This window comes from Electrona antarctica, assembly GCF_951216825.1.
Source record: "Electrona antarctica genome assembly, chromosome: 19".
NCBI lineage: Eukaryota > Metazoa > Chordata > Actinopteri > Myctophiformes > Myctophidae > Electrona > Electrona antarctica.
The window spans coordinates 15511701-15536686 of NC_136800.1; the positions used below are offsets into that span (position 1 = coordinate 15511701).

General features: G+C 41.9%; 1 protein-coding gene across 3 annotated transcripts in view; it reads left to right on the forward strand.

Annotated features, from left to right (window-relative positions):
• Positions 1–23776, forward strand: part of LOC306912589 (kinesin-1 heavy chain) — a 30372-nt gene extending 6596 nt beyond the window's left edge. The window contains exons 3-26 of one of the 3 annotated variants that reach the window (XM_079488922.1): positions 1357–1430; positions 1750–1854; positions 2247–2295; positions 2707–2762; positions 2866–2953; positions 3176–3300; positions 4773–4877; positions 6002–6147; positions 6826–6981; positions 7278–7458; positions 7675–7743; positions 8679–8885; positions 12187–12330; positions 15054–15242; positions 15870–15987; positions 16904–16959; positions 17131–17240; positions 17768–17869; positions 17982–18042; positions 18747–18818; positions 18925–19029; positions 19434–19650; positions 20164–20299; positions 21178–23776. In XM_079488922.1, coding sequence (XP_079345048.1) covers positions 1357–1430; positions 1750–1854; positions 2247–2295; positions 2707–2762; positions 2866–2953; positions 3176–3300; positions 4773–4877; positions 6002–6147; positions 6826–6981; positions 7278–7458; positions 7675–7743; positions 8679–8885; positions 12187–12330; positions 15054–15242; positions 15870–15987; positions 16904–16959; positions 17131–17240; positions 17768–17869; positions 17982–18042; positions 18747–18818; positions 18925–19029; positions 19434–19650; positions 20164–20299; positions 21178–21181 — 2675 coding nt within the window. In that variant the 3' untranslated portion in view covers positions 21182–23776. Of the gene's footprint in view, positions 1–1356; positions 1431–1749; positions 1855–2246; positions 2296–2706; positions 2763–2865; positions 2954–3175; positions 3301–4772; positions 4878–6001; positions 6148–6825; positions 6982–7270; positions 7459–7674; positions 7744–8678; positions 8886–12186; positions 12331–15053; positions 15243–15869; positions 15988–16903; positions 16960–17130; positions 17241–17767; positions 17870–17981; positions 18043–18746; positions 18819–18924; positions 19030–19433; positions 19651–20163; positions 20300–21177 lie in introns of all 3 variants that reach the window. The other 2 variants (XM_079488921.1, XM_079488923.1) reach the window with 2 other exon arrangements.
• The last annotated feature ends 1210 nt before the right edge of the window (positions 23777–24986 follow it).

Below are 24986 nucleotides of genomic sequence, written 5' to 3' on the forward strand. Positions count from 1 at the left end.
GATTACTATATTTACCCAGGGTATCTGGGCTAAGCTCAAGAACTTGTTTCCAGCCAGGCCCTGCTCATAGAACACATTTCATCGTAGTGGTTCAATGCCTTGTTCAAGGGCACTTCAGCGGTGGTAATTTTAACGTGTCGGACCGCTGATTCGAACTGGCGACCTTCCGGTATCAAGACTGCTCCGCTATCCGTTCGGCCACCGCTGCCACTATCATAATATGGAATGTCAGAACAGGTCAGCTCCATATATGGAGATCTAAGGGTGGCAGCGGGGCAGTGTCTTACTATGGAGATCTAAGGGTGGCAGCGGGGCAGTGTCTTACTATGGAGATCTAAGGGTGGCAGCGGGGCAGTGTCTTACTATGGAGATCTAAGGGTGGCAGCGGGGCAGTGTCTTACTATGGAGATCTAAGGGTGGCAGCGGGGCAGTGTCTTACTATGGAGATCTAAGGGTGGCAGCGGGGCAGTGTCTTACTATGGAGATCTAAGGGTGGCAGCGGGGCAGTGTCTTACTATGGAGATCTAAGGGTGGCAGCGGGGCAGTGTCTTACTATGGAGATCTAAGGGTGGCAGCGGGGCAGTGTCTTACTATAGAGATCTAAGGGTGGCAGCGGGGCAGTGTCTTACGGCCGGGCCTTAGTTTTCGGGCTTGTTGATAACTCTAGTTTTCTCCAGCTGCCGGGTGCGGCTGCCTGCACTAATAACTTTGGGACAAGCCTGTCTAGAGTTTAACCCATTCAGGCCTGACGTCGAAATAAAAAAAACGTTCGCTCTGAAAGAATATATATTCAAAGATTTGTGCCGCATTTTTACGATTTTTCAAAAATAGCAGACCTACAAGTTCATAGCGCGCCACTCGGTGGCGCGCTATGAGCTTGTAGATCTGCTATTTTTCAATAGCTAAAGTATAACATAATGCTTAGTTAAAACACCAAAAGGGGTTCCCGCCCAAAATTGGTTTAAAGCTATAATATGACACACATGCGTCTAAATGGGTTAAATGGACAGGTATCAGTCAAAAGGGAGACATCGATGTAGAGTTGCTGGCCAATATTGATGACATCAGAGATCTCCATCCTGGGCTTAATATTTATGACATCAGGGATCTCCATACATGATGTCACGTGATGTCATCTGGGGTGACCAACCAACCAACAATGCACGATTAACTGCGACCTTCGTTCGCAATAATGACACTGCATTGCTCGATGCCGAATCCAAATATGGCAAATATGTAGGAAATTGGTTGAGCGGCTCTTGAGATATGCGAACGACAGACTTAATGTCAGAGAATTGTGGAATTTATACACTAGACCTAACCTAACCGGCCATGTTGTTGTGTGTTCGCCTACAGATGTCCTGGATGGATACAACGGAACAATTTTCGCATATGGACAGACATCATCTGGTAAAACACACACCATGGAGGTAAGGGCTTTCTGTATGCTGTTAACAATATTATATAATAAGTACAGTATCTTATATTAGACCCTAAGTGAGGGAAATGTTTTCAATCGTACTTAAGTCAATATCCAAAAAAATCAATATACAGAAAATGCCAGAAGAAAAACATTGTGTTCAGATTATTGGAAATATCACTTACTGTACGTTCTTTTCTTACAGCATGTTATCATTGACAACAGCCTCCACAGTTTTATTCCTGATTGTTTGTCCATCCTCCCTGTTCAGCCTCATGTTTCCAGAAGTTGGTGGACTTAACATGCTGACGTGTGTTCTCTGTCTATAGGGGAACCTCCATGATACAGATGGCATGGGGATCATCCCCAGGATTGTGCAGGATATCTTCAACTACATCTATTCCATGGATGAGAACCTGGAGTTCCATATCAAGGCACGTAGACAGGAAGCTGTCCTTCTCTCACTCTCCCTGTCCATCCCTTCATCTTTGTGTTTTTAGTATTGTTTGACAGATACCTTTATTGATGCCAGTTATAAATCATGTAAATAGATTTAAGGTGTAAGATGTGATCTTACACCTTAAAAGGAGAATGCACCTCAGAGTGTCAACAATGACAGTATGTGGATTATAACTACCCACTACAATGTAGGATTTTGGTAAAACAATTAATTGTCTGATTAAGGACGTATAGACAATACATGACCATGTCAAGATGAATCAAATATCGTTTTTCATGAATGTAGCAATTTCACTTTGAAATCATATTGCCAGAATTAACTTCATAAGTGGATGCTGAGATAATAAAACGTATCCTCCTTTCACAGGTTTCATATTTTGAAATTTACTTGGACAAAATCCGGGACCTTCTGGATGGTAAGTGGCAAGGATGATGTTTGCCGAGTCCCTCTCTATTCTCATCTCCTTGCTGTACCACATGTGGCTAATTGGTTTGTTTACATTACGAGCTGCAGAACAAATTAATGAAATCTAGGTGCTGATAGAATGCTTGTGTAATAGGCATGTTATTATTGTATAATTTGGTATTTTGAACTGTTGAATATATCACCAGACACTCCCTGATTTGAGCTTCATGTGTCCTATCCATACAATGCCATGTTTAGGGATAAAAGTTAAACTAATGACGCAGGCCACAAGTCACACATGTCTATTTGCACTTAGAGAGTTTAAGATAATTGATTCAGTGGAGTGGTATAGCTTAGTGTGGTTTAACAGAATTCCCTTGACTGAATTCACTGACGGGATATGCTTCTGTCTCATCTCCAGTGTCAAAGACCAACCTATCGGTGCATGAAGACAAAAACAGAGTACCCTACGTCAAGGTGAGAAAAGCACAGTAGTTGCTGTGCAGGAATGCGTAATCAAAGCCACTATGTGAGATACATCTGTGTACAATGTGCTAATGTTCTGTCATACATTTTACAGGGTTGCACTGAGAGATTTGTCTGCAGCCCAGAGGAGGTGATGGACACCATCGATGAAGGCAAATCTAACAGACATGTAGCCGTCACAAGTAAGTTATTTTTGTTATATATTCTCTCAAGGTAATTTTGGTGTGTGTGTGTGTGTGTGTGTGAGCATTTTGAGCGGATCTGTTGATCCACCAAACATGAAGTTAAATTAAATGATTGAAACATTGTTTTCTGTGGAGTGGAAGTTTCATTAAATATTCTGCATCACGTTACCAGCCCAAAGTGTAGTGGTCCTTTTACATAAGTATTAATCCTTCTTCTAGACATGAACGAGCACAGCTCCAGGAGTCACAGCATCTTCTTGATCAACGTGAAGCAGGAGAACACACAGACGGAGCAGAAACTCAGTGGAAAGCTCTACCTGGTGGACCTGGCTGGAAGTGAAAAGGTACACACATCAACTACTAAGATAGCTATAGGCAGATAATCAGCCATATTTAGAGTTTATTCTTCCAGGGTGTTTAACCACATGAATGCTACTGTAGAGATTTGGTGTTGAGGGACAAAGGAGGGACCAACTAGTGCAGAACCCTGTGGACCACTGGCAACAAAGTATGGGGTTTAAGTGGTTGTAGGATATTACTTGACAGTTGACACAATGACCTGTAACAAGCACAAATCCTGTGCAGAGGGAAGACCCACTACATGTTTGATGGAAATGGTGGATGATGAAGTTGTGAATACTCATCTCAGTATCTCGCTATATATAAATATTCGGTGAATTCTTTTAACATTGTGTTCATTCATAAACTCTAACTCCGCTGCACACTTACCCTGCAACACTGCTGCTTGGAACAGTTTGACCTCAACCGCCCATCATTTTACACTAGTAATTCGGCAGTCAAGATTAACCGTATCTGTGCCAAACGTTGTATATCTCATGAAAACGTATTAAGGTTCTCATTGTAGAAACGGCGTACATGGTAATCTGCGGTACACGTGCACAGGGTTTTAATTTATTAGTCTTATTTATGCTTAGTTAGAATGGCATAAGATACCATCTTTATAGCCTATTAATACGTTAATCCATGCCACGCTGATCACCATCGCTGATCACCATCGCTGATCGCGGAGCTTGTCTGTTCCCTTCCCTTCCCTATACACAACATAGTCACAATAAATGCAGTACACTTATCTTATTTTGGAAAAAGATAACTCTGTACCAGCGGTTATTCCTGTCATGCATTACTGGTGGTACAGTGAAGTTGTTGATGAAAAAATGTATAGCCGCACACTCGTAGCTTCCAATGCCAAACCTTTTATTGTGGACACAGATGAGACAAACATTTCGCACAGACAAACTGCCTTCTTCAGAGTTGGTTGTTTACCTGTCTATGGTATTCGGCACAAGGATTAGTGGCAGACTTAACCGCGGTAGTCTGCAGTGTCATGGAAAAAACAAGTTCCTTTTCTGGCGCAAACACTCAGTCTCATTTGGACTGAGGGTTCTACAGATTACCTTCATCCATTGGCCAAAAATGCAACCTGCAGTAAAACCATAACCGGGACAATAAAGTGTGAAAAGAAGCCAAAACTAAAAATACCATCAAACACCACCACTGAAATCTCACAGGAAACACTGGCTGTCATGTCAGGTTTTAAGTCCACCACATCTGTCAAAATATGCCATCCCAACCTCACAGAGTTTCGTAGGCGCCATCATCATTACATGCATAGTATCTCATTTTCCACAAACTGACTGTCCTATGGAGCCTTTGTAAAGAGACTTGATCAATAGGAACACATTATCGACTCGTCACAGAATAACTAACAACATATTGAATTAAATCGCTAAGCCTGGCTGTTCTTGCCATGGAGCTTCTCAGAACCACATGTACATGAGGTCTGTATGTCTTTCAGGTCAGTAAAACTGGAGCCGAGGGCGCTTTGTTGGATGAAGCCAAGAACATCAACAAATCTCTGTCCTCGCTGGGGAATGTCATCTCTGCCCTGGCTGAAGGAACGGTCAGTAACTACTCACACACTCTTGTATGAAATTAAACTCTAATTTAGTTTTGAAGTAGTAAATATGCGCATAACAGTGTATCCTCTTTCTCACTTTGGATTTAATATACAAAGTGAGCTTGAGGTCATGATGTCTGACTAGTGTTTTAATAAATCTTTCCAGTTAGCTTCCTGAGAGGCCTTACTGCGGCCGTACTTAATGTGAAGTGTGATGAAGTGTAATGCTAATATTTATTTTCTCAGTTTACTGTGAAAGTGCTATTCTCACTCTGTGGGAGCTATTAACAAATTCTGCTCCGAGCAATGCTTCACTCTAACTCGGATTCTTTCATAGCAATTTCATGCCTTTTGCTTTTGATCAACGATCGGTTTGCATTTGTCCGCTCTGTAAACAACACACTGCCGACAGCAGCTGATACATCAGTGATACGTTGGAGACTAGTTTACGTTAGAGACAAGTGAACTATTGTGTTCAAATGTCTCAGTCTGCCATGAGAAATATGGTGCTATTATGCTCTGTTTAGCCCCTGGCTTCAGTTCTATTAGTTAACTTTGTCATACGGAGTCATCACATTAAGTGGTTTCTGACTATTACATATTGTAAATTAAAAGCACCACATCCTGTAGTCGGTGTAGGCGAGACAACTCGGGCACTGTTCTCAGTGGTGTGTTGTTTCAAAATACTGTTTCTTCTGCAAAACCCTCTATTCTACCATTTAAACTGTATGGACTCTATTTTTGTCCATGCTAAACTCCTTATACCTAAACTACTTTGCCTTTTTTTTTTTTTACTATTTTGAAAAACATTTTTGAATAGTTAAATTACTAAAATAGCCAATCTACAAGCTCACGTGTCGATGTAGATCGGCTGGTTCAACTATTAAAACGTTATTTTCAAAATGGTAAAAAAGGCAAAGTAGTTTAGGATAAGGGGTTTAGCATGGGCGAAAATAGAGCCCTACATCTTTGTAACCCTGTATTGCTTTAACCCTAATGAAGCAGCTTTAGTTACACACATTCATTTACAGCTATGACCTCAATAATTAATGCTAATGCTGTTCTGATTGTGTGTGTGTGTGTGTGTGTGTGTGTGTGGGTTGGGGTTGTGTGCATGCGGTCGCTAGGCCTACATCCCCTATCGAGACAGCAAGATGACGCGTATCCTGCAGGACTCTCTGGGTGGAAACTGTCGGACCACTATCGTCATTTGCGCCTCTCCGTCCTCCTACAATGAGTCTGAGACCAAATCCACCCTTATGTTTGGACAAAGGTAAAGCAAAATCAAATGGTGCAGTGCTGGTGCCTTCATAGTGTTCATGTTTATTGGCTGATTTATTATTATTCTTATTCACCATCAAAGGGATGATAATGATGATCACCCCTGCAACTCATGTTTGGGCCAAAATTCATTTATATCAAAAATCACAATGTGTGTTACCACATATGGTAACAAACATTATGTATATCTAGTGTAATATAATTTAGAGAAATAACGAAATAAAATATATATTTGTTTTGTCACACCCGTGTGAAGTGAGGGGCGATCTTATCATCATACATCATCTCATTCCGGCCAGTCAGAATTTGCGTCCTCACCTTCGTCTTCAATGTTTGTGTTATGCAATGTTTGTGTTTATACAAACACAAAAAATAATAATTGTCCATTCATTGTCAATGCGATTGAATGATTTTGTAGGACAAAGTTTGTGCACATACATCAAAAGCTGGACATAGGAGTGGCTATCACCGCTCAAAAACAAGACGTAGGAACGTTCAAGTCAGCATCTCAATAACAAAAACCTTTGAAATTAGACAATGGTCATGCAAACTACTCTGTATTTTGGCAAAAAAGGGTGAATAAATCGTATAAGCCCATCCTAGTGAATTGAAAACAGCCTTGAACCTTCTTTTGCTAGCTGTAATTTAAAAATGTTCTGTTTGCATCCAGAGCTAAGACCATTAAGAACACAGTTTGTGTGAACGTGGAGCTGACTGCAGAGCAGTGGAAGAAGAAGTATGAAAGGGAGAAGGAGAAGAACAAGACGTTAAGGAACACCGTCACCTGGCTGGAGAATGAACTCAACCGCTGGAGGAATGGTGAGGCTAAATCTGGTTTCTCTTTGTGTGTTTCCAGGGGATGCACCAAGCCCAACTATGTCTGTTGCCTGTCATCTTCAAAAGGCTTGGGGGCTTGAGTTGTTCCATCTTGCCACATCTAGTTGAGTCGAGTTTATATTGATGTTATATTAAGTGACATTCATGTGAAATACCACTGGCTAGCTATGGTGGCCAAACCAGTTTGCCCCTGTTTAGTCGTGTACCGTTGCCACTTCCAGCGTCCAGCACTTATCCTAAAACTTCACCTCTTCAAACCTGTGTGTCCTTTACCCCAGGGGAGAACGTGCCGGTGGAGGAGCAGTTCGACAAGGAGAAGGCCAAAGCTGAGGTGCTGGCTCTGGACAATGTGCTCAACGACAAGCCAGCCTCCACGCCCAACATCCCTGGGGTTCGCCTCACCGACGTGGAGAAGGACAAGTGTGAGGCAGAACTGGTCAAACTTTACAAGCAGATGGACGACAAGGTGAGGATGTTGTCTTTGTGTGCGAGTCTTAGCCTATATTTGTATTTTTTCTGTTTTAAATACTGTATTTCATTTTTCTGAATTTGCATGCATATCTCCATAAGGCAGGTTCACCTGCAGCCTGTAGTCACAAAACGATCTGCATTGCTTGTGCTCGTATTCCATCTTGCGTTGATGACCCAATGTGAACACTAACGTGGCCGTCTCTGTCTCCAGGATGATGAGATTAACCAGCAGAGCCAGCTGGCCGAGAAACTGAAGCAACAGATGTTGGACCAGGAAGAGGTGAGCAGGTCCAACAAACCTTAAAATCATGACAGGCAAACAAAAGATATCTGCATATATACACAGAGCATATCCAGCTGGTACAGTATGTACATACATGAGGATAGACATAAGGTGATGATGCATACATGATGCATGATATTGGACATTAAGCTGCAAAAAGAGTATCAGTGCATTGTACTGACTCATCATTGATTCCCTGTTATTGTTAGTCATTCATGCTACTACTGTCGGATATCCCCTTGCATTTGATTCCTAATTGGTACCACTAGGGTACTTTGGACCCAGTGGCACTCCAGTCTGTGAACCCTATGACCCAGTGTGGTCATAATCATAGTCAGTCCAGGCTCGCTGGTTGAGGTGTAACGTGAGGGGACATAAATAGTATCCACTATTCTCCGATTCCTCACACCTCAGATGGCCTCAGATGTAGTTGTGATGGCTGGGATAACGTTGCTAACGGGGGGGATTGAGTAGCATAGGTTGACCTGGATCTGCTGGACATCTGTCATTACACCAGATTAATTGTTTTGTTGGTTTTGCTTAAATGTTGACGTCTATGCCCGATTTATGATGAGATGGTGTGTGTCACTGGTGCTCAAATTAGCTTTTAGAAAACATCTCTTTGATCTTTGAATACTTTATTAGACAGAAATGTAAACAACACAAGGTATACAAAAAAGCCCTGGGCACTTTACATTACTATTGTGGTCCCATATATATATGAGATTTTACATTATTTTGATTTGAAATAATGCAGTTGGTTTTTTAAGTTCCCAAAATGCACTTGATCGTATCGCATGACCACTGAACACATTTTTGTGTATGTAATGTAATAATTTATAAACGTATAAATATAAGGTGTGAGATATATGTACAGCATACATCAGATCTACTGACCAAGCTGCCCCCTCCTCGACTATTTCCTCTGCTAGCTCCTGGCCTCCTCGCGCCGCGACCACGACAACCTGCAGGCAGAGCTGAACCGCCTGCAGGCGGAGAACGAGGCCTCCAAGGAGGAGGTGAAGGAGGTGCTGCAGGCCCTGGAGGAGCTGGCCGTCAACTATGACCAAAAGAGCCAGGAGGTGGAGGACAAGACCAAGGAGTTTGAGACCATCAGCGAGGAGCTCAGCACGAAATCGGTGAGTCGTGAAAGCGAAAAGTCAAAAGTAAACTTGATTAATCTGACAGAGCCTACGTAGGACTGAGATTAACACTTATGAACTCATACACAGGGCTTGACGCTTAGCATTTTTCCAAGTAGCACGTGTGCTACTAAGTTGAAAAATCTAGTAGCACACAAATTATTTTAGGAGCACGATGAAAAGTTAGCAAATAATGTGTTTTTGAGGGGCGCTAGCCCCTCCTATACAGCTTTAGTCCCCACACGTCTCAAGATTTGCCATTGACAATGAGTGGAGAAATTAGGTCAAATCAGCTAAATATGACATAAATTAAACATCAAAACATTAAACGCCATTGACATTGAAAGGAATATTGTATTGTATTGTACGTCATATGTAAACGAGCAAATCAGCTAACCAATCACAGGCAACAGGCATTCTGATTGGCCAGTATGAGATGATTCATGATGATAAGAGTGCCCCTCACTTCACACAGGTGTGATTTGTCTTTAATAAAGTGATATGAGGCAGGGGCGGGCAATATGGCAACATATTATATCACAATATCTTTTCAGAAATGATCACAATATTGATATTCATCTGGATTTTTTGTTTTAATATAATCTATAGCCTAATCAATTTGATTTTATGCTGATAGACTATTAGTTTTTTATGCAGATGGATGGATGGATAGATAATCATCAATTCATTTCATGTTGCTCATGGACAGACAGACAATCCGTTTGTATCCTGCTGTTCTATCATGCGAGTGTGATTCATGCCAACATTCTCCTTGGCTTTGACTGCTTCAGTTCAGACAAAACATCGTACATATACACCTCGGCGTGGTGGAAGGAGGTGGTGGGGGGATCTTTGCCTTTTTTCCGTTGCTCGTTATGCAGGCCACTGACTAATAGTAATAAAATGATGTATCCAGCGGCAGCCAGGTGACAGGTCGGTCATTCGTATTGCGCTGCGCAGCCTGCGCACACACTTTTGTAAGCAAGGTGCTAAGCAAGGGTTGTTTTGGTTATCAATCAATCCGTCCACTCCATGTGCGTGCGCACGTGCACTCTTTGCGTGCATGACTGCACGCTGTTTCACCCATGTTTGGTAAAAGTTATATCGAGTGATGTTTGAACATTCAAAACATCCAAAGAAGTTTAGTATTCAACGTGTCGGGGTCCAAGCAACTCCTTCTATGCTATCATGCTATCCTGCTGCGTTCGCTCCGCTGCTGACAGGGAAGAGAACTGAGCAGCCAGCAACACAGGGAGGGGCGGGGCGGTGGGAGCAAAGGGGACAGATCTTCAAATGAATGCTGCATTGAGCCTCGACACGTTGTTAGCTTGTAGATCTGCTCTTTTTGGCGAACGACACCGCCGTACTAAGAAATATAAATTTAGGTATAGAACCGCGACTATAGAATGTGCACTTGCCTTGTCTTTATCACGATTGAATGGTCAAATTCTGTAGTCGCACCGGTGCTACAAATTGAATTTTACAACTCGCACGGTGCTATTTTTAGTAGCATATGCGAGTACCTAGTCGCACTGTCGAGCCCTGCTCATACATTGTATATCTTAGTTAACATAAATTATAGAAATCATCACCAGTGTCCGTTGATAATAAGTTGATAATAAATGTTATACTGTGGCTATTTTAGGTGTCTACTTGTCTGGCAGTTAACTACCATTCAATAGTAAATGTGGCTGAATCTTGGGAATTTAATTTACTTAATATATCATCCTGCCCTGAATTGGCCTCATTCTCTAAGCTGGTCGTAAATTAGCAATATTATTGTAGAGTAAAAGGTTGTGCAATGTGTATATTGCATAAAGCTAGATTTTGGGTCGGAAACGACCCTCCCTAGTACCGAGGGATATCCCAACCTAGATCAGTAGTGAATCTCTGCCATAATTATCCTCTAGTGTGAGTGGTTCAAAGATCTAATCTTTTACCCACCGAGTTGCTCAGATGACTGTCAGGGCCGTCCCGAGAATTGACAAACATGTTTGATATTTCACAAGCGAGAGAAAGACTAGAGACTAGAGTCTAGAAGTGAATGAGTGGACTGTTGCATGGAGACCGGTCCAAACAGCCTGTGGTGTGTTGGACAGCTGAGGTAGGTAGGTATGTGGGAAGCAGGCTTTCCACTAGGGATTTTGCGCTACACACCTGTGTAACGCAGCACTTCTTTCAACCAGTGACTCTTCGTAGTTGTCTATAGTTTCATAAACTAAAGCATAATTTATGCACAGTCGGTAGTGCTGTCGCCTCACAGCTAGAAGGTCCTGTGTTCGATTCCCGCTGGGGGCGTGTTCCCCCCTCCACGTCATCAGTGCCCATACCCGAGGCGGGGTTGGCGAAAGGGCCTTTCTGTGTGGAGTTTGCATGTTCTCCCCGTGTCCCCTAGGGTAGGTACCCTCACAAAAACATGCCGTGATCCTGGTCTCTAAACTACCTCCCCCAGGCCAGCCGGGGCGCCTGATGGAGGGGAAATGAACTGGCCGGAATAACGTGTTCCTTCCACGCGCTATGTCTGGCCGTGGAAACTCTCCCCTGTCAGGTGAAAAGAAGTAGCTTGGACTCCTCATGCATAGAAGGAAGCATGAGGTCAGTACGCTGCCCCCCCAGGTTGGCAGAGGAAGTGTAGCGCCCAGGATTACATTAGATAATTGACACTGGGTGAAAAAATGGGTTACAAAATTGTAGGATAAAACATTTTAAAGCATAATTTATCTACTCCATGCAGGGGTGTCGCTTGCCAAAAAGAACATTAACTAGTCAGGACGGACGATTGATGGCCTATGTCAAACATCAACAAGATGCACTGTTTTCTGGACTTTTACAGAGAATAGCCCAACTAGGCTAGCATGTTTCAGGCTACAGTATGCATCTCGACCTTGTTCAAAAAAAGGTTGAAAGAGATTGTTACTTTGAACGGCTGATTGTGTAGTTAGGCTAGTGATGTACTGTACGTACATAGTGAGCTTTAGGGAACATTTTATTTGAGGTTTAGCACTATTGTAATTGTAAGTCTGCTTCCGAGCAGACGTAAGTTTGGTTGTCAGACAAAAAAGGTGAATCAGACTGTATGTGGAAAGGGCGGATATGCACAAAGGGCGGATATGCACAAAGGGCGGATATGCACATTCCACACAAGTACAAATTGTGTGTGGACCCAAACTTAGGGAATGAGCCCCAACGTGTTTATCCACCAATCAGTTGCACGTGTAGTTCCATTATGTGCGTACTTGTTTATATACACAGTTACACACACATACATGTTACTGACGTTTGTCTTTTGTCACTGCAGTCCATCCTGTCGTCTCTGGACTCTGAGCTTCAGAAGCTGAAGGAGATGTCCAACCACCAGAAGAAGAGGGTGACAGAGATGATGTCATCGCTGCTCAAAGACCTGGCGGAGATTGGCATCGCTGTGGGCAGCAACGACATCAAGGTACAACGAGTTTGGCGACCACAGACATAGTGATGGGACAATCTGATTTCGGTGCACTGAATCTCTACTAGTTTGAAATCCACCTGGTCACACAGACTTCTCCCTCCCTTTTTTTTCTCTGCCAAGCCAAGGCGTGGCCGCAACTATGTTTTCACCACCGTCCGTCCATCACTATAACGATGCATTATAACAGATTTCTGTGAGCAGCTAATCATTGGCACTGTTGGACCGATCGGCGTGACATATTGAGGACCCCCTTGAAAACTAGTTGCTGCAACTCAAGGGGCTTATCCTTCACCACACCAGGAGGCAGATTTATTTATTATTATTATTATTATTATTACTACTAGTCCTTACCCGTTAGAACATAATGTATTATGTACAGGGATGGGCACAAAAGTAATGTTATTACTCACACACACACACGCACACTCATACACACATGCAAACGCACAGACACACACACACCTGTGTCCTGCACAAACACGCACCTGCGCGACCCGTCAGCGGACGTCAAACACGTCGCATCCACGAGTGAATTGTTTTAGGTATAATGCGTGTCCGTGATCAGAGTGAAATAATGAGACACATACACACTTTGTATGCACTGACACTTTACATTGCACTTTCTTGTCTGTTTGCACTACTGTTGTTGTGTTCTTGTGTATATTGTCTTAAGACTGATAATGCTTGGAGCAAAATTAATTTAATTGTATTTATACTAGGCCTGTCAGTCGATTAAAATATTTAATCGCGATTAATCGCATGATTGCCCATAGTTAATCGCCGATTAATCGCAAATTAATCGCATATTTTTTATCCATTCTAAAGATACCTTAAATCAGTGGTTTTCAAGATTGTCCATTATGGATTCTGCATTTGAGCCACAGACCACCATTTGATGACATTTAGCCTTCCAGACCCAAACTAAAGAACTGTATTGATGTTTTCTAAGTTCTCTAATTGTGTACACTTAAATTAACTTAAGTAATGCAGCTGTTTAACAATTATTCAACTCTTGAGTGTAAAATTGAACCAAATGGACACACTTGGTTTAATTTTACACTCTCAAGAGTTAAAGATTTATAAGGGTTCATTTGGTTACCAACTCTCCATCATTTAGCTGGGGACCACCTGGAACCCCCTCAGGGACCACTGGTGGTCCCCGGACCACTGGTTCAATCAGAACCACTGCTTTTCAAGTTTGAAATACTCTTATCAACATGGGAGAATGCTTGCTTTATTGCAAATGCCATGGAAGAGGGAAACAAAATCATAAACTCAACTCAACACAGTCTCACACACACACACACACACACACACCCAGGCGAGAGCTCTCTCTCCTGTAAGCACGCACGCACAGTCAGGCTGTCAACATTAGCTTTAGCATTAGCATGGTCTGTGTAGCATCAAGCTATATCACAACTGACTGCTATGTTTGTCAACCAAAACTGCCAGAGTTTTGCTTTTGCCCAATGCCCAATTCAAAGAGCTTCTGATCTAACACATTGTGGAGCAAATTAATTAATAACGAGCCCAACGAACGCAACGACTCGAGTGCTCACAGCTCAACTGCCCAGCCCACACTGGTAGGCTACACTCTGCGCACCGGTCCTGCACAGGCTGACGGACGAGTCACTGGGAGAGAGAGTGGGGAGAGAGGCGGGGCTCACTGACTGCCTGCATTCTCATGAATGCGTCTCTCAACCATTCTGTCAAACTTCACCGTGCGTTAATCGCGCGTTAATTAAATTAACGCCGTTAAAAGGACTTTGAGTTAACGCACGATTAACGCGTTAACTTTGACAGCCTTAATTTATACATATGACAAATGTGAAACACACACACACACACACACACACACATGAGTGTAGGCAGTGTTGTTATGAGGCTTGGAGTGTCCCAAGGGTATGCTGTGGCCGGAAGGGAACACAATCCGATAGGCATGATGGTGTAACACAACCGCTTCTTCCCAATATGCCTTGCACTGCGTGACTGGCGTCTCACGTGAGCTAAAAGGGAGGTATACGGAAGGGAGTAACTATTAGCTAATACATTAATATACAGCGTTAAATGTGTTAATTTGGAAAAATGCATAATGGAATGGTCAATGTCTGGGTTCAAATGCAGATCACCTGGGCAAGCTAGTGAGGAGCAGGGGGGGGGGGGGGGGGGGCTAGGAACAGACATTTGGTTAATTATCAGATTACAATTATTATTATTATTATTATTCGTTTTATTACTTAGACAGATATTGCTCAAAGAATTGTCCACACCAATCGGTACACATAACCCTAACCCTATCTCTATAGTCATGTGTAGAAGGTGGATCTGTCAGATTTTTCATATTCCATCCTGATTGGCTAAGATTGGCTTCCAAAGTTTGCAGAAGTGGCCCATTTGGAACAAAATGCCTCAAATCCGATTGCCGTAAAACATTGCTGGCCCGCAATATCCCTGTAATCACAAAATACTATAAACAGAAATATCTTGTCTAGAGAAATATATTAACAAAAGTACCAACAGTGCTTCATGTCTCACATGGATCACTGTTCCTGTATAAGAGATACCAGAGACATTTTAGACCATACACAGCAATCACTTTGTAGTTTTTACACTTAATGCTTTATGTTAAAGATGTCGATATGAGGCTTCTAATCTCCTTTATTCCCCCACACTTCAACTTAATGTTTTCATTTCTCTCTTATTGTCTTGTCCCTCAGCAACACGAAGGCAGTGGTCTGATAGACGAGGAGTTCACGGTGGCTCGCCTGTACATCAGCAAGATGAAGTCGGAGGTGAAGACCATGGTGAAACGCTGTAAGCAGCTGGAGGGCACACAGTCGGAGAGCAACAAGAAGATGGACGAGAACGAGAAGGAGCTGGCTGCCTGTCAGCTGCGTATCTCCCAGGTAGGAGGAGAAGGACTTCCACCGCACAGCATTGATCTGGATCTGAACAAATGTATCCACACGGACTCTTACGGGTGAAATTAAATTAAATGATTACTATATTTACCCAGGGTATCTGGGCTAAGCTCAAGAACTTGTTTCCAGCCAGGCCCTGCCTTGTTCAAGGGCACTTCAGCGGTGGTAATTTTAACGTGTCGGACCGCTGATTCGAACTGGCGACCTTCCGGTATCAAGACCGCTCCGCTATCCGTTCGGCCACCGCTGCCACTACCACTACCACTACCACTGGGTCCATGTGGTTACAATCCAACACTCTCAGACTTGTATTATCACTCGCTACCCTTTTTACAGTGTAGTCAAACAAAGTTGATGTTGTCAAATAGGCTACAATTGATTAATAATTATCTTGGAATATGAGTCTGAGTCGTCCGCCAATCACATGTAAGGTTTAAGAACATTGATATACTCCCAACATCTTTGAACGTATACAGCCTTTCATCTGTTTCACCTGTGGGTCTGTTATTTCTCTGTTTAAATGCACAAGCAACTTAACTATCCATAAAATAATCTATATGATCATCTTTATAATAAAACATTTTAACGCTTTGGATTTTCTCCTGCTTGCAGCACGAGGCTAAGATCAAGTCCCTGTCAGAGTACCTGCAGAACGTGGAGCAGAAGAAGAGACATTTGGAGGAGAACATAGACTCTCTGAATGAGGAGATGGTGAAGATCAGCGCCCAAGGTACGGACCATCACTCAGTGACGCCATGGAGGCAGATTACCCTGAAGAAAATGTGTCGTCGTAAAGTTTAAGAGGCATTTTATGTCTTTTCAATTGAAAATATATACGTTTTGTTGTGTGACACAGTGACGAAAGCGCAGTGCAGTAAATTAGCTTTAGGATTTACTGCTTTACCTTTTTAGTACTTAGACTCGCACTACTTATAGGCATTTACAGTAGGTAGTTACTACTTACTAATGTTCATAAGTTCATAGCAATTAGCAACTGAAAAAGAGTGAGCAGTGCTTGGCTCAAGGATGCATAGTTTAGTTATTACTAGGGCTGGGATTTGAACCTGTGACTTTACATTTACCCAATGGTTTCTCTTAATCAGTAGGCTGTGGCCCCACCCTGAACTACTATGAACAGTTACATCTTACAAAAAACAAAACAACACTGCATATGTACCATGTTGAACTTGTGACTTGTAGCCCCTTTGGGCAGAACTCAGACCCTTGGGACTTATCCTAAATGAGGTCATCCATGCTGAGTGAGGTCAATCAACCCATCTTATTTTTTAAGTGATGTTTCAGAGTGCCTTCTGGTTTTTATTTCCAATCCAACTTTATTTATAAAGCACATTTAAAAACAACAGAGTTGACCAAAGTGCTGTACAGTAGGCATAACGATAAATAAAAACACGATGCAACACAGGGAGAACATACAATACAAAATCAATGAGGGTTTAAAAGCCAAAGAATAAAAAAAGAGTTTTAAGATGGGTTTTAAAAACGGGTAATGTTGGAGTTTGGGAGCAATAACTTTTCAGACTTTGTTTAGTTACCAGCCTTGCGCCGCATTGTCAGAGACCTTCTATTAAATAGGCTTGCACTTATTGTACCATTTTTATTTATCAGAGGTCCTTTTTTTTTTGCAGAAAAAGTCCATGCCATGGAGAAGGAGAGCGAGATACAAACTGCCAATGAAGTCAAGGTACACCCCTCAGTCCATAAAACAGAGCTGAATGGATAATACATGTAGAATTCCGAATTCTTTCTGTTTCTTTTGATTCAGTATAAGCATAAGTTTTGAAGTCCTGTATTTATTTATAGATGTGAATGAGTTTATGTTCAGTATATGTGAGTGTGTGTGTTTTTTTTTCAGGAGGCTGTGGAGAAACAGATCCACTCCCACCGTGAGGCCCACCAGAAACAGCTTAGTAGCCTTCGGGACGAGCTGGACAACAAAGAGAAGCTCATCACTGAACTGCAGGAGTAAGACATGTTGACTACTAGTACTATTGTAGTGGTGTGCTACTGGGAGAACTAGTGGCTCTCACACACCTGTCGTGTCCATCAAATTATGGGTTCCAAGCCGTCCTATGACTTGTCTCATGACACCTTGTCTTTACCTATTCTTTTTTCCTGTTTCACTCTTTTCCTCTCACTCTTTATTTCTCCTGTCTCTTTTAGATCCCCATCCCTATTTTTCCCTGTCTCGCTTTCTTTTTGTCTGTCTCACACTTTTTCCCGTATGGCTTCTTTTGTAGCAGAGATGTTATGACACTTCAATAGATAAAAGCTTAAAAACAAAATCCAACAAATGAATACTCACCAGTGTAAATGGTTCCCAGTAGTGATTGTGTGATGGTGTGTTGCTCTCTATGGTTGCTCTCTATGGTTCCCAGTAGTGATTGTGTGATGCTCACCAGTGCACATGGTTCCCAGTAGTGATTGTGTGATGCTCACCAGTGCACATGGTTCCCAGTAGTGATTGTGTGATGGTGTGTTGCTCTCTCCAGTATTAACCAGCAGATTATGTTGGAGCAAGAGAGGCTGAGGGTGGAACATGAAAAACTCAAATCCACTGACCAAGATAAGACCCGGAAGCTGCACGAACTCACGTATGTTACCACACGCACTTCTACATATGGTAAAATATATTTAATGTTGCAGTCATTAAATAAAGTATCCGGAGCTCTGTTAATAACCTCAAATCAAATGTTGTTTGACCAGGGTGATGCAGGATAGGAGAGAGCAGGCACGGCAGGACTTGAAGGGACTGGAGGAAACAGTGGTGAGTTCACTGAGAAGACATCACAGCCTTTACTACCTGGAAACATGTTGAAAGGCTTTGATGGTCACTTTGTCCCTAAGGGTGTAGTCTCACAAGCCAGACTGTTGCCTCCTACTATTTTTAAATGCTTCCATCGTACAGTCTCCTCCCCGCTTCCGTTTCGTCTTTACAGTCATGCAAATTTGTGCTAATACAAATCAAAATAATCGAAGCACATATAGGTTGCTGCTTATCAGAAATGGAAATTCTAAAATTTAATTTAAAGATATTTTAAAAATATATTTTCAAACTGTACAAAAAAGTAATATTATTAAAAGAGAAAATAAGTGCAGGTGAGAAAGGAAACGCATAAAGGTCTTATACATGGTTCTCACCGGAATAATACAACAAATAGTAAGTTAAACAAAGTAATCAAACATAAGGTATGACAAACAACAAAAAACGCTTGTGTGCTGGTTATGCACCTTCATTTCCCTCTGGGAGACGATAAAGTACTATTTATCAGTATCTCTCTATATCCATCTCTCTTTCTCAATTCAATTCAAAGTGGCTTTATTGGCATGGGAAACATTTTACATTACCAAAGCAACTGTCAAATAAACAGACAATATCTCTCTCTGCCCACCCCCCTACCTCCTTCCCAGAAATCTGCTCACTGCCTAAATGTTTGTTTTTCTGTTTGTCTGTTCTGTGTCATATCCCAGGCCAAGGAGCTACAGACCCTGCATAACCTGAGGAAACTGTTTGTCCAGGACCTTGCCACCAGAGTCAAGAAGGTAACTGCACTTTCAACCTGGCGTCAATATTCTGAACAATATCTGGTAGGAAATAGATCAAAATTGAGCATTTGATCACCTGTTTATGTGTGTGTGCTTCATGCAGAGTGCTGAGATGGACTCTGATGATACGGGTGGCAGTGCGGCTCAGAAACAGAAGATCTCCTTTCTTGAGAATAACCTTGAGCAGCTTACCAAGGTTCACAAACAGGTGAGACTTCATCCACATCCTATATTAAAATTGGCTAATGGAGTGACTGGCTGGCCAGTCGGTGGACCAATTTATATTGTAGTTGTAAATTGACGTGTGTGCACAATAATTATATAAGGTATAAAGCTGTGAATGGCCTAATGGTGTCAACTGAACGTTGTTGTTCGCTGTGCTAGATGGCTGGCCCCTTCTGCACCATGTCGTAAAACCATATCTGCATGCTAGAATTCAAGCTCCCTTGTTTGGACTAATCTAACATCGCAATAGAGCTTGAATGTAATTTTCTTACCACCCATTTTATCCAGTACCTACTACCTGGCCTACTTGGGTTTAGGATGTGCACAGCACTAGTGTGATCGTCATTAAAACCACATCCAACCAAGTTCTCTTCCTCCTCTGTGCAGCTGGTTCGTGACAATGCAGACCTGCGCTGTGAGCTTCCTAAACTGGAGAAACGTCTTCGCGCTACAGCTGAGCGGGTCAAAGCCCTGGAGTCTGCTCTGAAGGAGGCCAAGGAGAATGCCGCCCGCGACCGCAAACGCTATCAGCAGGAGGTGGACCGCATCAAGGAGGCAGTCAGGGCCAAGAACATGGCCAGGAGGGGGCACTCTGCCCAGATCGGTGAGTAGAGGAGCTTCAGGATTCGGAAGTAACCTACCATATATATCAACAAACCAGTGCATGAAAGTCATTCCACTTCCATTCCACTGCGTTGTTTGACATAAATTTACTTTCTGTGAGAGCCAAATGTTTTGATAACATTTTTACTGCAGAACAATATAATATCTGCAAATGGCAATCACGTTAATAATTGTACTTAATGTACTTAAGTTGCTTTGAAAATCCTGCTATAATGGAGCGGAGTTGTAAAGGACTGTAGCTGGTGGTGACGGAGGCGTTGCATAGCAACGGGAACAACGCTACAAGGTAATCTGCCGGTCAGTGATTTCATATAGTATACGGGGGGATCCGTATATATATATATATATATATATATATATATACAGACCTGGCGAATCACGACCCCTAGCGGCGAGGTACGTATACTGTATATACGGACCTGGGAGAAAAATAATGAAACATAACCACTCATCTCCTATACCCTCCTACTCTCTTCCTCTCTTTTCCTCTCAGCCAAACCCATCCGGCCCGGGCAGCAACCGGTGGCCTCCCCCACCCACCCCAACTTCAACCGCACTGGAGGGGGCTTCTACCAGAACAGCCAGACAGTGGCCATCAGGGGAGGGGGTGGCAACAAGCCGGACAAGAAGTAAGTCTCTCGACGTGTCTGTCTCCACCAGGGTGACTCGCTTATATAAAAAAGGAAAATAACTCCTAGAGTAGAGTTCGGTGAAGTTTACCTGGTCTTAATCCAGTTTGATTTCATGTAGACTGACTGAATCAGTGAATGTCAGAGAGTTTAAAGTAATCTACAACAACAACCTGTTGTATTTACTTACAAATGGCACTGAATCCATCTTGTAATCCATTAGTAGAATCAATATGACAATGTGATTAACATATTATTTAAACTGAGCCATGCAATGGACTTGGGAATTGGTATCATGTAGCCCTAAACGTTGCCATTGTGGTGGTGCATGGTATTGTATGTTATTGCAATAATGTGTAATGTATTACAGCAGCTTGTGGCTGCTTAGCGTTCAGTTTAGACTAGTCATTAGTCCTACATCTACAACCGATCTCAAACCCTCACCCTAAACCTAACCTCCCACGGGGCAGCACACCTAAACCTAACCTTAACCCATGTCTAACCAATGACTAGTCTAAACTAAGTATGCACCCCTTCAGCATCAATATTTGGTTTGGGGATAGGTCCATTTGACACACTAGCATCGTCTCTGTCCAGGGTGTGTAGAAACATAGCTATAGTTTGGGAACATGTTCCTTTTATATGGAATTGGGCGTTGGAGTGCCACTCAGTAAAACACATTTTCGGACATTTGACAGCATTTTGTAAAGTGAAACTAATCACAGTGTCAGTTGGCTGTTTCACATTAGCCGTGTGTATGTTTTGATAAAAATGCAGCAGAATCTGTATGTTGAATCAGTGACATCCATCCACAGATAGCCTTCTCTCTTTCTTTAATTTCCCCGTTCTCTTCCTCTCTCCTCCTCATCCCTTTGCAGCTGAAAAGCAGAGGGACAGCTGATCAACATCACAGAAGAAGAAGCTGAAATCATCCCTGACAACCTGTCATTCCATTACAGCAAACAGCTCCTGGCCACAGCTTTAGAAGACGGCCAAGGAGCCTCATAAATATAAATATATATATAAATATTCCTGACCTGTACAGCTCCACCGCCCCCCACCCTATCCCCTCTCCTACCACCTCCTCATATCTCTTATCTCTGGATATAAAAAAAATAAAAATGAATTTAATTTACAACACGCTAAGATATCATTATCCACCGAAAACCAAACGTCTTGAGCGCTGTCTCGTCGAGCGAAATCGCTGTTGCTGAGTTTCGGTTTCGTTTGATTGCACGGCCTGTTGTCATCCGTGGTCGTTTTCTCCTGCACCGTGCCAGGCTGAATGTAACGGTAGCGAGGTTTTGGAAAAACAAGCGAAAACATATAAATATATATATGTGACCCTGCCACGAGAATAGCTCGGCCTAGTCTAACCTCTGTACAATTTCATCGTCATTATTATTGGTTGTTAACCACACTTTCTCTGGATAGATTTTACTGTACATGCTTCTTTAAGGACAAAAAAAAATCAAAGATGGAGAATGTTTTTTCCAGTTTTGAAACGACTCGATGGCATCAAGCACTACTGTTTTTGTCCGGTCTTGTTGTACAGATGTAAAATTGGCACTACTGCACACGCTTCTACAGGATTTGGGGAATGGAAGAGGGAAAAAATTGAGAGGAGGAAAACAAATAAATGCCAAGACGTGCGACAGTGTAGATGTATTTAACTAAATACCTGTGGAGGCCAATTGTTTTTATTATCATTAAATTAAAAAATAATTATGTATACTCGTCATTGGTGACTTCACACGAAGGGTGTATTGTAAAGAACAAGGAAGGAACGTAGGAGAATGATCCGGTATAAAGAACACATCCTATCCAAGTAGATACTGTATGTACTGTTTTAACTTCTCTAGGTGGTTTAATATGCATTGTTACTGGATCCTATTTATATCTGCACATTGGAGCACATAGACTGCAGGTTGTATAGGCTGAGATTGCACCCACACAAATGCTTGTCCTGTCTTAGCTAGGCTGGTGTAACTTGCTCTTTCACAAGCTGTGTCCCTTTAATTTGCTTGGATATTTGGTGGATGGCTGGAACCATTATTTAGTCTTTAATGTAAACGTGCCCACCTAGGAATAGTGCATTGATTCGCCGGCTCCTCATGGGACGTTCCCTGCCATGTCAAGTCAATTAAACGTAATATAATTGATCATTTTAAGGGTGCCTCACTTTGACCGAATCCTTTTTACCCTAAACGGTGCCCCTGTCATTTGTTATGGATGTTTGGCCTATTAACTGTACTTGCACAACTGTAAGGCAATGTGCTCAGCTGGATGTATGTACAGTACTGTATTTGTTGCATTGTTCCATAGCTTGGGTGTGTAGATTGGGATGTGACAGGGTGGGGCTGCATTTGTATTGCCAGACCCTTGCCACTGATCGTCCAATCAGAGGAGCAGGGTTTATGGCAAGGCAGAAGTTTGATATGTAAGAAATCCCATATCATGATTGAGAGGAGAGGGTAATTTAAGTAGTTGAGGGGTTTAGGATTCTCTTTTATTGTCTTTATTCCTTTTTTGTTTTTTTGTTTTTTTTATGTTTCCCATTTTAAAATATTTTCCCATGCTCTATCTCACCACACTGTTTTTAATCATTTGAAACTCCTTAAGCATTTGCAGAGAGCTTGCTGAGACTGTAACCCCCTTCCAGCATGTAAACACTAACAACTTGTGCAAGTGCAATACACTGTAAGAGTATATCAGTCATAAGTGTTAGGTTTGGCCAGGGTGACATGTTGTTTTTGTTGTTTTTTAGTTGTAGTCCTGCCACATTAAGTAAACCTGTTCTGAAAAGAAACATTATGGTCAATGGCACTTCAGAATCATCTCCTGTGGTAGAAAACACTCCATATGTGTGGCTACTTTGAATGAGGAACAAGATGTTTCTAAAGCTAAACAAATTGACTTATTAGTAAAGCTGTTATCAGTTGATTAATTGGGACTAGTATGGGCATTTTAGTTTCCCACTGTGGGATGAGTGGCTCCTCCATACCTATGACAGGACAATGTATTGTGTCTCTTAAGAGGTTTATTCCTGCTGTTGGATCTTTTAGATATGGTGATACATCACAGCATGGTCTACAAAAGGTATACCTTTTTTCCATAGCTCCTACCCAATACTGGATATGAAATGGGAAGAGCATAATGAAATAAACAAAAACACAAAAATACAAATAATGTTATGTTTATGGTGTTTATCCAAATTGAAAGTTGTTTGCTTTAACTAAATAAAAAATAAAATAGCCACTTTTTATTACTGTGTAATAGTTTCTAAAAAGGAAATCCCAAACAAAAGGACAATTTCAAGGATTCCATCTGTGGATGAAGGTACTGGATCATTCCTAGAGAACGGGGACACAATAGCAGGGCTCTGATTTGGAGGGAAATGGGAAAGGTTAATATCACCTTTTGGATTGACTGCATGATGTAAATGTATGTGTGATTAAATAATTATGAGAAAACGTCTTTCTTGTACTTTTTTCCCCTTTCATTTGAAAAGTGAGGCCATTATGACATTTTCAGATTAGTTATGAAATATAACTAATCTATATAGGCTTATATCAAGTGTTTTACTAGCACTTTTAGGTCATATACAAACACCATATGGAATTGTGAGCAAGAAGACACCAAGAGTAAACTTGGATTTTTATAAACGTTTGTCTTCAACTGTTTCCTACAATTTCTACTGTCATTCATTATCATGATTATGTGCCTCTAGTCATTTGCCTTCTTCAGTTCAACTCAAATGTAATGTAAACGCTGCCCACTAGGTGGGGTCCTGGCGGCGCTGGAAACACCTGGAAAGCAGGTGAAATCTTTAACCCATAGCCCGAAGGGATGGTCCGAATGGTCTTGTCAAGTAAACTGTTGCCCACTGTCCACACCTATACTCTAAGGTCCACACACAGCAGCTATGACAGAGGTAGCAGCACGTTTGTTTAGACGAGTCTTCTGGTTGCCTGACAACTAATTAACGAATCAACGCGCAATTGTTCCTCTGGGAAATATGATGATTAAAGGAAACTGCTGGGAGCGCGTACCGAGTCGAATAGAAGAGGAGGCTGTCCTGCACCACCAGTGACAGTGTTAAATTTGAATAATCTGAACTCGTCAAACTGTACCTACATAAGCATGCCACTTCCAGTTGGGGGACTTCAAAATAAGAGTAACGTTATTTGTTGGCCTTTTAACTTTTATAAATAAAGTACATCTATTTTTATCCACCCACTCCTCATTTTTAACCTTTTGAGTGTTCGGATCGCCGCCTTCTCTTTAGTATTCTAGTCCCATTGATCTTTGAAGCACCCGCCTACTTTACATTATACTTTTTTGCATCTCCATCGAGCACCTGGTTGATTTTCTTTTTGTAACGTTATTTGTATTTGGGACAGTGCAAAATGCCATAAAGGACTACCTTAATTTCACAAGCCTGCTGCTGTTTGACATATATATATAATACATAATAATATGGATTCTTATTGGGAAATTATAGGATATACAAAATGTGTATTTCCCTTAAAATAGATATGTAAATTACATCACATACTTCTACATTCATTAAAACTCTGAACTCTGACTGGGGTGGGAGTCTGCTCTGACTGAGTCTAATGATCATTATAACAATGTGAAAGAAAATATTTAAAAATAAGGGAAAAGGTTATATATTGACTTTGAT